This window comes from Watersipora subatra, chromosome 11 (assembly GCF_963576615.1).
Source record: "Watersipora subatra chromosome 11, tzWatSuba1.1, whole genome shotgun sequence".
NCBI lineage: Eukaryota > Metazoa > Bryozoa > Gymnolaemata > Cheilostomatida > Watersiporidae > Watersipora > Watersipora subatra.
In genome coordinates this window covers 25,681,421-25,699,733 of record NC_088718.1, presented here as the reverse complement: position 1 = coordinate 25,699,733, position 18,313 = coordinate 25,681,421, and the positions used below count along the sequence as shown (strand labels likewise).

At 38.0% G+C, this 18,313-nt stretch overlaps 1 protein-coding gene across 1 annotated transcript in view; it reads right to left on the bottom strand.

The window, feature by feature from the left end:
• The window catches only part of LOC137408822 (uncharacterized), a 52,971-nt gene that overhangs the window by 15,695 nt on the left and 18,963 nt on the right, over nt 1–18,313 (bottom strand). Inside the window, exons 5-7 of the mRNA XM_068095402.1 lie at nt 13,821–14,011; nt 11,901–12,048; nt 10,586–11,482 (exon numbers count right to left, since the gene is read on the bottom strand). Coding sequence (XP_067951503.1) covers nt 10,586–11,482; nt 11,901–12,048; nt 13,821–14,011 — 1,236 coding nt within the window. The remainder of the gene's footprint in view (nt 1–10,585; nt 11,483–11,900; nt 12,049–13,820; nt 14,012–18,313) is intronic.

Below are 18,313 nucleotides of genomic sequence, written 5' to 3'. Positions count from 1 at the left end.
ATTAAATATATGTTGAAATTGACGACACAAAGCATCTGACAAATAGAAGATATCTGCTATCAGACAATGCCAAAGTTGTAATGCAGTTTTGACAGGGTCGAATGTTTGTTGATACAGACCGACAACCTTTGAGCCTAGATGAAGTTTCTGTATATTAAAGCTAGGGTTAACAATTTGTCGGTCTCGAAGATTTTTTCCTTTATTGGAGACAAGTTCCTGTCTGAGCTAGGCATCATGTGGTTCTATGCTGTGGTTACTCCACCAGTTTGCGCCATCGGCAAGATAGAGATAGCAAACCCATCTAGCACTTTTAAATTATTTATTCTTGTGAAAGATAGAAATGGCACTTGTGAATGATGCACAAGAAAATTCCCAGTAAGTTATTTCATTTTAAACATTTTTCATACTTCTATTGCTCTATTTTGAAAGTGTGCTGATAAGTGAGACAAGAATGCGCTGCTATGACTTCTGGAATAGAATTTTTTATCTTTTTTAACAAAGCACCCACGTTAATCTGCAACATGCTAGGGTCCATTGAAGCGCTTATCTCACGATAACTAGATATAGGCACAATTCCAAATCCACATCATCCTCACAGTGAGAACATTATGTCTCTTTCTTCTGCCAACTTTGATAAACTTACCCTTGTTTGTGCTTTTTTTTGTATGCAAAAACAATCTCGTGCAATTTCTACCCGCAGGTTATTGTATCTCATACCATTTGGTTCAACTATGCTACCCTAGTTTGTTAATCATAAACAAAAAAATAATAAAAGTCACAAATCTGTGCCAGTACCTGTGAAGAAAATTGGTGCCTAGCAATGGAAGTCATCTCGTCACTCTCCCGCATGCATGGTTCACTCTGTTGACACCCTCTATAGCTAGTCTGGCTGTAAGCTTGATTGGGTCCAGGATATATATTCCCGCTGCCGGTGCTACAGTTTGAGCATGTCGAACCCTTTAGTCTGTGACTAACTTGTCTTAAATAACTCGAATCTCGTTCTAACTCTGCCAATTCACTTTCGCTACTACTCACTGTAGAAACGGGACGAGATCGTTCCTCATGGTGGTACGCTCTGTTCACATGACTGCTACCGTAATAGAGTGAGTCGAGTTGTTTAGGCAGATTGTTGTTGTCTGTGTGACGGAGAGGCAGCATATTCTCGTCAGAGCTCGCATAACTAGAGCTGCTCGAACTGCAGCTCGAAACGTGTCTGTTGTGAAAATCTGGAACAGTCCGTCCGTAAGGTAATTGTGTTCTCATTTGACTCTCCATCGGTTCTCACCCGTTAGAAGGAAAATTACACTGCTGCGCTGTAGAGAAAAGCTATTCCCTCGTTTATCCTATACAAACACTTGCTTGCGTGTGTCAGCTTTCTCTTACGCTGATCAAATATTGACTAGAGCCATGTAATAGTGCATCAATAGTCGATGTTATAAGAGATGTCAACTCGGCTTTCCTGCGTCACAATTATATGTGAGCATTCATCGATCTGTCCTCGGGAAATGCTGGAACGACGAAGTTGTTTTCTATGACTCACTGAGTTGTAGGTGAAAAGCAGACTATTGATAGACTTTGTTGAAAGTGGTGATTGTTCGTCTTCAACTCCTGCGGTTGTCAGCTCAACTTACTCGGAGGGGCTTCACTCTCAGCTTGACTCACTTGTCTATCTTCAGGTTGCTCTTTAAGCTATCAATCATGTTATGCTATGTTTTGCCGTCTGCAAATTCAAGCCACACCCCGCGTTATCAAGTCCGCTCCTTCTCGCTTCAATGAGCTCACAAGAATTGAGTAGCCATACCAAAGAAAATGATATTTTTTTAATTCATTCTCATGAATTCACCGAGTGCTTTTAATAAACAAATTAGAGTACAAGAGATAAGTTTTGCCTTGTTCAGAGTGTTCAGAGTCGGAGCTTGCAGTCTCTGTTATGAGATGGTCCAAATGTGGTACAGACAACACCTAGTGCTGGTGACATTTCTGCTGTTACTCATTCATCATCCATCAGGGCATCCGTTTCTTACAAAATATGCTACGCATTGTTTTAGAAAACATTATCATGAAAATTTTGGGAAGCCATTCTTTTTAACCCTATCGACGCGATATACATGTTTACCTTTCAAGAAAGTTTGCACGATTTGCTAAACATCTCTTTGCTAACTCAGAACAAGTTTTACTTACCTAATCTCATTTAAGCTTTGACAACTAGTATACCAGCCTACTTGTTTTTACAGCTTACTTTGATAAAGTTAGACTTTTTACTGAAATCCTAAGCTTTTTACTCCCATATTTTGGCTGGTTTCTGTCAGTTTTGTGTGTGAATGCGACCAAAGCAAGCCACGTTTAACCCTGGTTCACATTCGTATGTTTCCATACAGTGTTAGTGTAGCAACACCTGGGTGCACTAGTGCCGAAGCACTAACTCCGGCCTGACAAGCAGATCATGTTTTCATAGAGTACTATATTAGAGCGATGGTTGTTCGACGCCTTATGTCAAGGTTGTATCTTTCGGAGGTCAATGGCCATTTTTACGCCATGAAACAGATAAATTTAAGCTTTTTATCAACAAAGATTTCTGCATCTGAAGCAGCAGGAAAGGACGGCCTATGCACAGGTACAAGTGCGACGCAGTGGCCGCTAAGGCCGTTTCAATGGCACAAAAATAGCGCAACAGACGGGTGTTTTGTTTCCAGACAGTCCACGGTCTGGAAACAAACCGTGGCCTCTTCAAAGAGAGGCCACGGTCATTTCCATATTGGCATTGCAACCATTATGGGGGTGGGCTGCTACTCTATCATTATATGGAAACTTAATAATTTTGCCCATACGCTGTCATGGTTGCCCACATGCTTTCATGGCTTAGACTTCTCAATCACAGCAAAATCATTTCGTCTTTACACCAACACTCCCGCAAACTTCTGACAGGTTTAGGTGCAAACAGTGCTCGATATGATTCAGGCTTGAGACCTTTATCTGTCCAGCCTAGACAGGATATTACATAGCATGAAGTAAAGAGCATAGTTTTAATAGCTTATAAGATAGGCAAAAAATGCTACACATAGTTACTTCAAATTGTGAATATGCACATTTGAGTAAAAAGTGATTTATTGCTTTTAGTGACGTGTAAAAATGACATCATCGTATTAGACCAGCTATTAAATTGTACCAGTGGCTAGCGAACTTCCCTCAATGCAATGTTGAAGCCTAAAGCCAATAGTACAAAAAACTCGAAGCTAACCTGGAAAACACATGTTAAATCTATTGCTATGAGTACATGTAGAAGGCTCCCGTTTCTCTATTGTAAATTTTAACAAGAAAGTCAGATTCTCCTGAGATAGTATCTTACAATACTGCCGGTACCTCCAAATACATTCATGACATTTCCAAGTCTAGACAAATAATCATGATGTTTTTGGATTAAGCATCTCAAGGTTCAGCAGCCAAGACTGGCAATATACTTCTACTGTACGGATTATTGGAATTTGGAATTGTGCCCACATTGAGTTACTGCGTGATAATCGCTTCAATGGACATTCGTACGTTACGGATTAACACGGGCACTTTGTTAAAAAAGAGAAGGAATCCATACACCAGAGGTTGTAGCGGCGCACTCCGGTCTTGCTATTAAAGTAGGAATGAAAGAAGTGGGGAAAATGTTTAACATTGAATAGAATTGTCAGCACATCAAATGTCATTCCCATCTTTCGCAAGCATGAACTATTCAAGAAAAGTTTGAGTCACAAAACTTGCGTGACTCGGGGGGGGGGGGGGCTTCCACCGTCTCCATTTTGTGACGCAAACTTACGAGCTAACCGAGGCATAGAAATACAGCGCATGTTGGCATGAGACACGATGACTTTCCGATGTTTGTTTCCGCTGAATGATTTGACAGAATATTTTTCCTGTTCCATCTATTTGCTGCCTAATGACTTTTAACCTGTCTACACATTTATTCAAGCCTCCATCTGGCAGCCTGCGGACTTGTGAAACTATTTTGTAACCAGAGCTCCCTGATAACGTAGCAATTAATAATAAAAATAATCACCCTAAACCAGCCGTTGCCTATTCATGTACATTGTCCCTCTATGCCCGACAAGAATGATCTCGCATCCCCTTGTTTTAAATAAAACCAAAAAGACTCGAAACATAAAAAAATAGACATATTTGGATTATATATAAAAACGATATGTTATTGGAAGGACATTCTAAGCGGGGTCTAATGTTTTCACACAGTAACATATTAAAGTGACTCTTTTTATGAACTTTGACTGTTTTCCTGCCTTTTTTTATTATCTGATGGAAACGCTGTTTTCTGTGGTTAAGCGAAATGAGCAAACTATTCTCAGATTGATTGCATTATGATACATATTTTGATAAATAAAAGATAAAAATCTGGATTCATATAGATAAGTTGGTGCGGCGACAAATGCACTTTCTTTACCATCACAATTGATGATTTTTGTCACCTGGAATTGTATATGGTTAATCCTCTTGAATTCTCTACAACTAAATATCTCGACACCATAATGCATTCAGTGAGAATGTGAATTCTCAGATCGGGGACAAATAGAAGTTGGCAAAAGCAGGGAAAAGTGATTAGTACTGCCATTAGTGCCTAGCAACAGATTTAAATCAAGAGGGTACACTTGACTTCATCTTTCGCTCTCTGAGGTTGATCTAACATGGCTGTCTGTAGTTCTACTTTAAACTGAAATTATGTTTATTATGCGTATTTTGTTTTTCAGGCTATGGTACCTTGTTTAATTAGGACAAATTAAAGTATTATGAAAATAACAGATGCATTATTTACGCCTTTAGCTGCTCTAGAATTATGAAAACTATTTCAATTATTATTTTATTTAATTATATGGTGTATTGTGTTGGCAGCAGTGAATATTCACAGTCGGCAGCATTTATACGAACTACTGCGAAAAACAGTATCTGTGGTCATCTGACCTCTGACCTACAAACAACAGATTGGGTTCAATGACCAAAAAAGGTCACTGGTGGTGACAGCAATGACATGGAATCTGAAAGTGCTCTCTGCGACTGGGCAATGTCTCCAGTCATCAAGGTTCCCTTGCCACTGGACTCGAACATGTTCAGCCAAGATCAGAGAACTATAATTGCTTGTGTAATATACTACTAAAAACAGGCACAGATTCTGCTTGCGGTAAGCTAACCAAACGTCACACTCGATCTTTGAACGATTGCTCTCTCTTACACACATGCATTGATGGCAAACTCGGAAAATTTTATTCGAAAATTTATTTTAAACTAAAATATGAAGTGTTAAACTCAGGAGTTAGACCTTCAGCTGCTCCACATAAGAGTTGTGTTTCCTATGTCTGCAGACTACTATTAGCACATAAATTTGACCCAATACGGTTTGTAGTTACATTCAGTGATGTCTTTGAATAACTAACACGCCTTACACTGCTGTAATTTTAACATCGCTAGACCGGTAGGTGGATTGTTCTTCCTTATAAGCTGAAGGAGTGAATGTAATGAGTTATTGATCAGGTAGAGGCCAGGTGTCAACTCAAGAGGGCAGCTGATACTCAATTACATCCTCATACAAACAGATGGGAAGACGAGAGCTGGAAGATTAGATCGCTTGAAACGCAGTCTGCTTGGTCGATTACCATCGACTAAAGTATGCTAATTTGAGTGTTTGGATGCTCCTCTCGCTTGCCGAGGACACGAAAATGTAATTACTTTTGAGGTGGCTCAGGAAAACTTGACTCAGTATGGCACGGCACTGCTGGCAGGGCACTGTGTGTCACATGACAACATACCGCAGGCTTTTTTGTTCTGTATAGAGGTATAAGATCTGAATACAGTTAAACCTTGACATATAAAGTTATTTTTTGCATGTTAGAGCTGTGGTATTTAAGCAGATGCTCTCATCAGTATAACATTTATTTTGTTATACAAAAAATTTTTTAAACTGTTCTCGGTAATTTGGAAATATCTCAAAAACTAATGGTCTAACCAACTTCAAACTATGGAATTATTTTATCAATGGATTACAGGCAAAAGTGCCCAAGTTTCATAATACTGCAGCAATTAAAAGACAGAAAAATAAAGCTAAACAAGGCAGCTGAGCTTACTCGTACATAGGGTCAGATGAGAAAACAACTCCTCAAACTATCTCGGGCCCAGGTTTTAAAGTGTTAATAAAATAAAAATGGTCAAGGAAATTTGGTTTTCATTGTTACCTGTTAGAGACAGAATAGTAAAAATATAAACTCGGTTATACGTAGATCATCAGAGGTTGAGGAGTGAGAGATATACGCCCCGTAACTTCTTTCAACTTACACTAGTGAGGTCTAAACTAACTCAGCTTATTTGCTTGTTTGGTATTTTACATGTTTATACATTTAATGTTTAATTTTTATTATAATTTTAGTGTTTAATTTTTACGACTCTGTTCATTTCCACTTATGAAAAAGTAGGGTTTAGAGAAACTTTAAATGTAGTATATTGAAAGTAATTTGATTGTTAAGTAAAGCATTCGCTCAAAGTTTCCCTTTTATGTCAAAATGTTTGTGTGTTGAAGTAATCATAAGCCAAGGTTCGATTGCACCACAGAGACTGTGCAATAACATTCCCTGTTGAATAGCACTTGGAGGTTAAGTTTCACACAAGCTGTATGATGGGGCAGTACGACAGAAGCAGTTCTCCGACAGAAGCAGTTCTCCGTCAGAAGTACTGAAGCGCCTCATATTACATGCAGCAGGTCTGTCAGAGCTTGAGACATGAAGGAATGTTACAAATAATATCTTCTCTATCAAATGATGAAAAAAATTAATAGCATTCTTAGATCATTGGCAGTTGGCACAGTGCCAATATTCAAATTGGCCAGACCGGTGTTCAATTATGTATGTCTTTACGGGATAAAGAGGACAACACACTAGCTGTTTCATTTGTACACAGGAAGGAATTTATACAGACATTTAAATTGAAAACAACCATCTGGACCACATATACCCCTTTTTAACCACTAAATTATATACCATCCCTAACAATGAAGTATGCATACACCTTAAAAAGGGCAACAGAAGTTCATTCAACCATTATAAAGCCCTGGCTACACGCATATGTGCCAAGGCACTGATGATCAACACAGGGTGTAGGGGTGTTATTGGCAGCGCAGGCTGACTATAAATATCGATGTTTCTTTTTATGATAGTCTATGCTCGACAGGTTATTAGTAATACTGTAATATTAGAAATACCCATACTTGTGATATTAAGATTAACAGGCTATTTCCAACATCCCATCTTTATTTTTACACAAAAAAACTAATTAATGGTTGTTGTGGAGAGTTTGCTATTTTCAACCATTTAAAAAAGAAAATATTTGGCTCATTGATTACAGAATTAACCAATGAAATGGACACTAAAATGCCTGACCTAGCGTCAAGGCTGTTGAACGCATGTGCAGACAATTTCAAACCATCAGTTTGGGCAAACATAGTTAAATGATGACTTAACACTGATCTAACCCTGACTAAAAGCTGTGAAATTTGAACTCTGGTCATGTAGTTAATTTGAGCACAGCACATTTAAAGGCTGACAATAACAAAATGCGCCGTATCTTAACCAAACTAGAGTATAAGTTACCAAACACAGCCCCAAATATAAGCCTATTCACTGGGACATCCTGCTGGGTAACTCCTTAGCCATGCTAGCAGCCGTGGTCTAGCAGTTTAGAATGCCGGATGTAAATGACAGGTTGGAGTTTGATTCCCAAATAAGGCCACTAGTGGTGACATGACATCCAACCTTAAGTTACTTTCTACAAATGGGCATGTCTCCAGTCGTTGAGGTTACTTTACCACTGAACTCAGACATGTCCAGACAAGATCACAGAGTCATTGTTTGTGTAACACTAACACACATAGCCTCTGCTTGAAGTAAGCTAAGCAGACATCCTACTGAATCCTCGAGGGGTTGGAGAGGAGCCCACACTCACACAGGAGCTGGGCTACAAATCATCAGAACATCTCCGCTAGAAGACGCTTATCTAATGCCCATGACCATAATTAGGTCAATATTCTAAAAAACTGATTTTCATAAAATGTAAAATTTTGATAATCGTCTGTTGGCCTCGGTAGTTTGTGCAACGGATTTTTAATTGGCTCCATAACATCGCATTCTACACATTGAAGGATAGCGATGTAAAAACTATAGCAGCAATGCCAAGCTCATGTCAAGGCCAGAAGCATGAATTGCAGAATATAGAAAATGTTTGTTCTTTATCTTTTAGTTCAACCGTTGATAACAACATTTTGTTGTCTAAAGTTTATAATCATATGTTTTGTTTCGAAGAGCTTCAATTATGGCTGATATTTAGCGCCGATATTTCTCTGAGAAATTCTTTCCTGACAAGATTGATGTGAAAAATTGTAACTCAGTAAATGTATGTTTACACTGTACATCAACTGTACAACAGCTGTACATCAACTGTACAACAGCTGTACATCAACTGTACATCAGCTAGATTGACCCATTTCTGTCTATCTTTGCTTGTGCTGATTCAGAGTAATATATCTATCAAACATTTGATGTATCAAAATTGGTCAGTCAAACGCATGTTATAAACACCGGCTCTCTGGGAAACGTATTTGAAAAAGGTACAAAGAGAGGCTGATGACCTGAGGACCCTAAAACTCAGTGAATCTGTAGAGTGAGCTGATTTTTAACCTTCCAAGCACCAATTACTGATGAGAAGCCTTTCCATTGAAACAGACTACCAAGCCTTACATAAAAAAATGGCATGTAAGAGGCTATTTTTTATGATCTGCACACATCTTATGAACTCATCGTCCACTTGACCTTGAGGCATACATAGTGATTACAACATTGACTGCAATACTTCAACAGCATTCTCATGCCAACCTTCTCCCGCTCTGCACATGTTGGAAAGGTTTTGTCAGCAATTCGCTTGACAAATTTGAACAGCACTCATGTCTCCCAATTACTGCTAGGAGCTAACAATTTCCCACAAAGCATAGGTTGCCGGTGCTTGTGGGCTGTATTGGAATTAGCCTTACAGCTGGTATACACCGTATCGCAGTATGTCGGAGTTACAATACACCGGTGATCATTTGTGATAACATTATTCACACGCACAAACCCATTCGCCTTTACATCAGCGACTTAGCTTTTTAATCACACAATATGGTCGTCGAAACTATGAGTTACTAGTCCTGCAGCAGCCATCATGAAAGGAAATATAGATCAAGCGATTCATGACAGCCAATTAACATATCCGAAGTGGTGCACAGTATGTAGTGGTGTACTAAATGTCGTGGATGCTCCCCTAAACATTGGAAACGTGTGACAGCTGCAATGTTTTCCAACATATTTATGTTGCTTCGGCGATGTCATCTGTTTACGGTGTACTTAGTCGAGGAACAATCTCGGAGAGGACAACCCCCGACATACGCCGATGCAGTGTGACCAACCTTTAGATGGATGGTTAGAACACTAGTGGCAGTGATTTAATAAAAATAGTATTAATAAGAATAGGAATAATAACGGAATAACATCGCCATAAACCTCTGGGGATGTGTGATGTATTGTGGCAACTTCAATGCCAAGCACCCTTTATGATTATCTTTGTTATTACTCATCACGCCTCACCCTTCATGTAACAACACAATTATTTTTAAATATGATTGATGGTAAACTAAAATGTTTCTGATCATGCAGATCTTTAGATATATTAGATAAAGTTGAAAGGTTTCCCTGACAAGCTATACCAGGTGATTTGCTTGGAGGGTATAGCTGACAAGTGGAAAAAAGAGTATGGTATTATTTATGAAGTTTGACGTAGGAGCTGTAGAGAGCTTGAGAGCACACGGGAGATGAGATAAGATTGTGTGTGATAAATCACTTCAGGCATTATTCTTTATGAAGAGTATTTACTTCAAATGTTTTCAGTTTTACCAATGAAGCGCAGAGTGTCTTTTTTTAATCCAAAAAAGTAAGCTAGTAATTAACGCATTCAGCTTCTAGGCGAAAGGAAGTTGTTGGGAGTGCTTGGAAAACATCTAAACGTAGATTTAATTTGTATAGCTTGTTCTGTGGTACATATTGAAGACCGCATCAACTGGGGTCTTCCGGGTGAAAGGGAATGTAAGCATACAACAATTTAATATTTTTAAATGCACACCAATTGAAAGCATACTTGCCAGCTCTATAAGTGAGGTTTGTTCAATGTAACAGTGCTGGTTATTTATTGATTAAGGGTTGTCTACTTTTGAAAATGAAAAGGAGGTAACTCTTAATTGCTTTTAAAGTTTTTCACACGCTGGCACTGCGGTGTGCATAAGATATCGTCAAGTGTGCCAATAGAACACAGAGAATAAGTATGTGCATAGCTATTCTAACACTCTAAAATGAAGGGAGTGAGTACAGGTGGTAGCATGCTGGGTTGCCAGGCTGAACACTGAGTTTGAATCCGGTACAATGCATTTTGCAACCTCTAAGCATGGTTTCGGGCAGGTGGCAGATAGACAAGGCTTTTACTATAGCAAAGATTAAAATAAAGATTGACAGATTAATTGACTCACCTCAAGGCTGCCAATGCTGGCAGCGCTGGAGCCAGGGCTATAAAGACTTGGCTGTAAGGTGTTAGTTTGTGAATGGCTACTTGCATTGTCAGACCCTTGACTTAGAGCGCTAGGTCTCATATAGTTGTCTGAATAAAATGACATGGTGTCAGAGTTGTTGTTGTTTATACTGGCTCTGTCTATGTCTCTGTCTATGTCTATGTAGTCCTTGCAAGCAGCTCTACAAATATCGTTTCGATGCTCTGCAGAGTCAGAAAAGGCTATTGGGGGTGGAACTGTTGAAGATGTACAACCTCGTAGAGGGTGAGCGGGCAGTTTTCCATACACATATTCAGGAAGGGGTGGAGCATCCGAGTTGTTGTCATCATCCCTCAAATACGCTAAGTTGTCTCCCCCGTTAGAACCAAAAGTTGTAGCATCAGTTTCTTTCGGCTCTCGGGATTGAGCTTTTAGTTGTGGTGATGGAGTTTTTCTTACTTTTGCGTAAATATCTTCTCTAGTACTGTTAGGATTTATCTTCTCTTGTACCCTATCAGAAGGTTTAGACTGGAGATGAGTGGCTGTGACCTGGGTTGGATTTGATGAAGGGGCTGTCAGTGTAACTCGTGGTGGGTTAAAATGTGTTCTTTCGGAAATCTGGCTTGGCAAAGATGGCTTGTATGCTAGAGATGAGTATTTGAAATCTACTGGTGAGCTGTGGTAGCTGGAAGGTGTGCTGGGTTGCGTCTTGTTGACGTTGTCTAGTTTGTTAGCATCTACTTTATTATTTAGATTGTCTGCCAATGTTCCGCTTTTGGCTATAGTCGGTTCGTGTGGTGAGTTGGTCATTTTTGTCTGTTGAGAGAAAGATGAGGATGACGAGTGACGTCGAGCTGGCTTGCTTGAATCAAGTCTTGCCTGAAAATTTAAAGTATCAAATATTTATTAAATTTTATTACAATAAAATATTGTAATAAAATAAAAGCTCGCTATAAAAAACTTTGTTTAGTATTTCTTTAAATTTAAATATTGGCAGCTGGCAGAGTTTGGCAAGAAATGCTGGTGAAAGAGTCAAACTGAGAGTTCAGCAAGTAAAAAGCAGTTGACAGGTTTGTAATAATGAATAATTGGCAGATCTGAACTTTGAAAATAGGAACTCTATAGTCTGGATGATTTGGCAGATCTGTAGGTTAACTAATCGGTTGATCTGTTGTTATTTAACTTTGATCACAGAATAAGTTGATAATGCTTAATAGAACTATGTCTTAGCTTTTGTACTAGGAAAATGTGAATAGCAACACATCAGAAGCTGAGGGTGGAGAAGACAACTAACTACCTGAGCAGAAACTGTGTGCTTGAGCATTCTTTTGGAAGCCAATTTAGCTACTAATTGATTAAATTTGCTGCCATTCGCTGTTTGGTTCTGTGAAGACTGCTGATTGGTGGAATTCTCTAAAGAAGCCAAGCTTGCCAATGGCGATTCTCTACAAAGAAGAAAATGCATTTGTGAGACTTGGGTTACTTCACTATCTATATTTTGCAAAAGTGACAGAAAGAGAAGACAAATCTTATTTTGGCATGTTTCGTATTTGGGTAAGCACATTTTTGAGCTATGTTTATACAGAGGGTATTGCTTGACAGCAAAGAGCTATTGCCATGATCCATGGATGATATCAAGTCAAAAAAGGTATTCTCATGTACAAACTCAAAATATGGTTGGCAATTCATCCAGTAGCTACTTGGTGCTGTGGGTAGGTTTAAAATAGTGAGTTGCATTTTAAAAGTAGGTGAATTATTTCATTTATTTTACAGTTTTAGACTATTATTCTATTAGCAGATTCGTGCTAATTGGGTCTAAAAAATATTGTTGCAATCAAAAGTACATTATGCAAAAGAACTTAACTTTGAAAAACCCTTTGATCGTTAGAAAGTTATCTTACCAAAAATAACCAAATGCAGCTGTATTTGCACTTGATAAAATTACACTCAGCATCCCGTGTTACAAAAAAGTGTTAACCAACCAAACCGCAAGCAAATTTTGTTGCTGATCAAGAATAATGTGAATTTTAACTTACTAGATAGAAGGATTTTTTGCTTTCACCATTGCATTGAATGTTGCAAGTCGTGAAAATATCCTAGCAATAGTGCATTACCTGCGCTGCTTTTTAGGGTAATTTGAATGTGAATTTAAAAAGTTGTTATACAGTTTTTTACTTTCAAAATGTAATATAAGTTATACATATAGGTGAAACACTTCGTTGAAAGTCATTATGATAGAGCTACAGCTTTAGGGAGCTGTCAAGACTGAACTTTCACTTTAGAAGAAAACTTTCACTTCAGAGAACTTTTGCTTTAAAGAACGTTCATCTCATGTAATTGTTATGATAGGAATTTCATTTTAGAGTTTCAAAGCAGAGCTTTACTTTAACAAGCTTTTATAATAGAGCTTTCACTTTGAGAAGCTGTTATGATAGAGCTTTCACTTTAGAGAATTTCCTTAAAGGAAGTTGTCATCACATGGCTTTTACTTTAGAATGTTTTCATAATAGAGCTTTCACTTTAAAGAGCTGTCATTGTAGCACTTCTGCTTTTGGAAGTTAATATGTCAAAACTTTCTTTTAAGAGGGTTGCCAGGATAGAGCTTTCACTTTGGCGAGTTGTTATAAAAGGGCTTGCACTTTATAAGAGATTACACTGTAAAACATATAAGATGTAAGTTGGCTAATAGTTGGGATAATATGCAAGATATAAGTTCACATAAGATTGCAGAGGACAGTTAAAATACTTACCCGGTTTTTATATTCATTCATATGTTAAAATAGTAGATTAAATGTTTTTGTTTGCATAATATTTAAGCTTTCTGTATTAAAGTATAAATAATTAATAGCTTGTTTTGGTTGAATTTTAAATATTGACAAATATTACAATAGCTACATATTATTGCAACAGTCATGAGTTGGCAGCGCGTCTCAAGTTATTATTATATAACAAAACATAATTCCTCAGGCAGCCTGCCTTCCAATCAATATAGTCCACTATAATACTAACAACCATGAGCAAGGTTCTAATGCGACGTCAAGTAAAAAGAGTGATGCAAATATTATCATACACATACGGCCACTTGATTGGAACTTGTGGCACTATTACATGCGATAACACAGTTTGACCCGCAATAAATTGTGTCAGTTTACTGACTTCCACTACACCCGCCTTTTCATGAGCTGTACTCAGACCTTAGCCTATGATTCTAACTCACTTGACTGCATTTAGACTTAGCGAGAGGCTGTCCAGACGATCCCGGGGAGGGGTTCTGTCAGTGTCAGTTGTTAGCGAAAGAGACCTGCATATCTTATTTGCCTTTTGCTCTTGTGTTTTAAAAGGAAGTCGTGTGTCGGCAGGCTTGGGTATAGCAAAAGCATTAGATATGTTGGCATTCAGCTCGTCCACCTAAAAACAAAGTACAATTGCTTCTTTATACATCTGGTTTGATCGGACACAAAGGGCTGGCATGATGCTGCGAGATATTTTTTTAGTGAGGCAGTGTGAATAGAAAGATTAACTGATAGAAAAGGTTTGAGGCAGATTTGGAATGACTTCGTACAAGTAGTTGCTTTTAATTTAGCAACCAGGTGCTAATTTGAGTCACTCGCGTCAAATGTTGAAAGATTTTATCAGAAAGTAGAAATTTTTTTCTATCATTTGAGATTTTATTCGTTTTTTTAAGTGATCCGATTGCCAGGATGTTTTAAAATTAAAATTGGCAAAACTTTATTGCGGTTAAAATTCTCAGAAGAAAAATATGTCTCCAAAAATAATGTCGGTAGTTGTGTTTGCCGTTTGTGCCTCTCATTATGACATTAGCTATTGCATAGAACATGGGTCATAGGACATTTCCGCTGCCATATATTTTATTTTGTATTTGCTTGTGCTTGTCAGAAAAAAACTTCACATATAGCCTCAGATTCATTGCTATAGATGGTTTAAATAATCTAATGTTAAGTTGGTTAGAATTTGCCCCACTGTTTTCCTCTAAATGCTGTGTATACTTGTAAGTATTCCATGCTGATGGGGCCATGTATTACTATTACTATATTATATATTATTACATATATTAATATTATATATATATATATTATTAATGTTCTATATATTATTATATATATTATTATATATAATAATATATGTTATTATATATATTATTATATAGTATTATATTAATATTATAGATATGAATATTATACACATACTATTTATTAAAAATATGCACAACTTTTGATGTCTTGTTCAGAAAAGTCTGGGCATGTCTTTTTCTTTTGAGCGTTTTTACCGCAATAAAGTTTTACTAATTTTAATTTTGAAACATTCTGCCAGTCAGATCACCTTGACAAAAACAACAAAATAATCTCAAATGATAAACATTTTTTTTATAAATTTTTATAAAACTGCCAAAACTTAGCAAGAAATTTTTTTTAAGTTTGATGAGAGTAACACCTTAAACTGCAGCTTGTTAGCCTCTGTCAGGTAGCTAGTGACCACCTAAAGGTCATCTAAGGTCAAAGCAGAGAATATCTACTTCCTTGCTCAATGTAGCTTTGTAACTTGATGTGTGACAGACACACCTCTGCTTACCTTCCCTACGCATGATCCATCACACAACCAGCTCTTGCTTAAAATTTAATAGTGGCTTATGCCATATAAGTAATATTTTCCTAATTAGCACAGAGAGAGATCTGCGTGACACCCCTGTGTTCCTCGTAACAACAGCATATCTCGTGTAGGCTTGCAATGTTGGCCCTAAACTGCTTCTGACTGCATTAGCTGGCATCATGAGATAATTGCAGCAGAAGACACACGTGTCTATATGAGTACATGTGATGACTGCGTATCGATGTGGCTGCATATCGATGTGGCTGCATATCGGTGTGGCTGCATATCGGTGTGGCTGCATATCGATGTGGCTGCATATCGATGTGGCTGCATATCGATGTGGCTGCATATCGATGTGGCTGCATATCGATGTGGCTGCATATCGATGTGGCTGCATATCGATGTGGCTGCATATCGATGTGGCTGCATATCGATGTGGCTGCATATCGATGTGGCTGCATATCGATGTGGCTGCATATCGATGTGGCTGCATATCGATGTGGCTGCATATCGATGTGGCTGCATATCGATATGGCTGCATATCGATATGGCTGCATATCGATATGGCTGCATATCGATATGGCTGCATATCGATATGGCTGCATATCGATATGGCTGCATATCGATATGGCGGCATATCGATATGGCGGCATATCGATATGGCGGCATATCGATATGGCGGCATATCGATATGGCGGCATATCGATATGGCGGCATATCGATATGGCGGCATATCGATATGGCGGCATATCGATATGGCGGCATATCGATATGGCGGCATATCGATGTGGCTGCATATCGATGTGGCTGCGTGGTAATTACTATGTTTCCATGACGCAGTTAATCTATAAATTTACGCCATCCGCCAGATGACAATGGAAAAACCTGCAAGTGCATCGAGTTTTGTTACTGGCAAATTTTTATCGAATGTTTCATACTTGTGAAGGATGGAAATGGCGAATGATGTGCCAGAAAATGCTGTGCAAGCTATTCCATTTCAAACATTTTCCACACTTCAATTAATCCTATTTTGTATGCGAAACGAATGTACGCTGCTATGACCTCCAACGAATGTACGCTGCTATGACCTCCAACGAATGTACGCTGCTATGACCTCCAACGAATGTACGCTGCTATGACCTCCAACGAATGTACGCTGCTATGACCTCCAACGAATGTACGCTGCTATGACCTCCAACGAATGTACGCTGCTATGACCTCCAACGAATGTACGCTGCTATGACCTCCAACGAATGTACGCTGCTATGACCTCCAACGAATGTACGCTGCTATGACCTCCAACGAATGTACGCTGCTATGACCTCCAACGAATGTACGCTGCTATGACCTCCAACCTAAAGTTCATATGTTTTTGCACAAAGCGGCCATATTTATCTGCTACATGCAAATGCCCATAGAAACACTTGCAGCATGGTAACTCAATGTGCACACTGGAAACATTGGAAACATAATGGATGTGGCTGCGTATCGATGTGGCTGCGTGTCGATGCGGCTGCGTATCCGATGCGGCTGCGTGTCAGGTTAAGAGTGAGTAATGAAGAGGCGAAACCATGCCTGGCCAGATCAATAACTAGTGATTAGTCCATTCAATTTGTGTGGTCCCACTTTTCATCCTAGACAATTTGAAGGAGTGACACGATAACAACTCAAAGGTGACAGCTTAGGGCAGGTTATTTAGTCACCCTGAGAGATACCAATAGTGAATACTATTGAATAATGCTTCACTGTTGATTTCTTATGTTTTCACTAGAGATTATGCTTTTACAATATGGCATCAAAGGGTTAGCCATGTATGTACTATTACTTTCGCTATCGTAAGAGCCGTGTCCATCTGTTGATAAAATTATTTTGAAGTTGAAAAAGAAATCGTTTTCAATGGGATTTGAACTTGCAACTTTCAGCATGGAAGAAAAACATTCTACCACCTGCACCAATCAACCATCTACCTGTACTTTGGAAAAATTGTGCAGTTACTTATTACACCTGATGATATCACACAGTGCACCGAACTGCCAGGTTAGTAGTTAGTTACAGCGTGCCCTCGGGTTACGATGACCCTGTTATACAATTTTTTCGCCTAAGAGAAAGAACACGATAACTTTTCATCCTCTCAATAAGAAATTTTTTTTGCCTTACGATATCAAGAATTTCTTTCGAAATCCAAATTTGACAGTCGGTGTGCTGGTTACATCTTAATAACACATATGCCAATCTGCTATTCATCAAAATCCCTCTAACTACGAATAAAAGAGATACGCACTCGATCACGCTCATTTTGGCGTTATCCTTTATTAGTTATTGTGAAAAGGGAGCTGGACACAGGTAGGTGACAAATTTTAGCAATGAAAAAGTTAAAATTCAACAAAATAGTTAAAATTACACACTAAAACTTAGCTTTAGGTACCATATATGTTTAGTAAGCTAAATTCAATTAATTCAATTAAATTAAATTCAACGCTTTTGTTTTACGCCTGTCTCGAAGGTAAGAACTTCCTAGGGTACATACTGCACATAGTACATTGCAGCGTTACAATTGCAGATCATAATTATTAAATATACTAAAGTTACTGTAGGTACATGTAACTATAATTATTTAGGTTGACATATTATTTTGTTACTAATTTTTAATCTGTACAGTAGGTATATAAAATTTTGATGATTTTTACCAGGGGGTGTTTGCATTAGATATTTACCAAGGATTTCTATACTCTTCTATACAAAATTGTCACTTTACAATTTATACTTTTCATTTTCACTTCATTTTACTTTACTAATTCATGCTCCTACATGTGTTTACAGTCTTGCTCATGCTAAACACATTGAAATTTGATTGTAAAAATGTTAAAAAAATAGGCCTGTTTTAATATTCATATTTTATACTTTTCTAGTCAGTTTTTATCATCTAAAACTCTTTAGGCTTCAATCACTTCTAAAAGCTTTGACAAGCTTCTTTTATAAAAAAATCCTATTATTATTCCTTTATTGAAGATGAAGAGCGAGCCTTGAGAAATGAATTCACAGTCCGATCACTTATAAAGTTCAATTATAATTCAATTTTACTAAGAACACTACTAGAAGCTA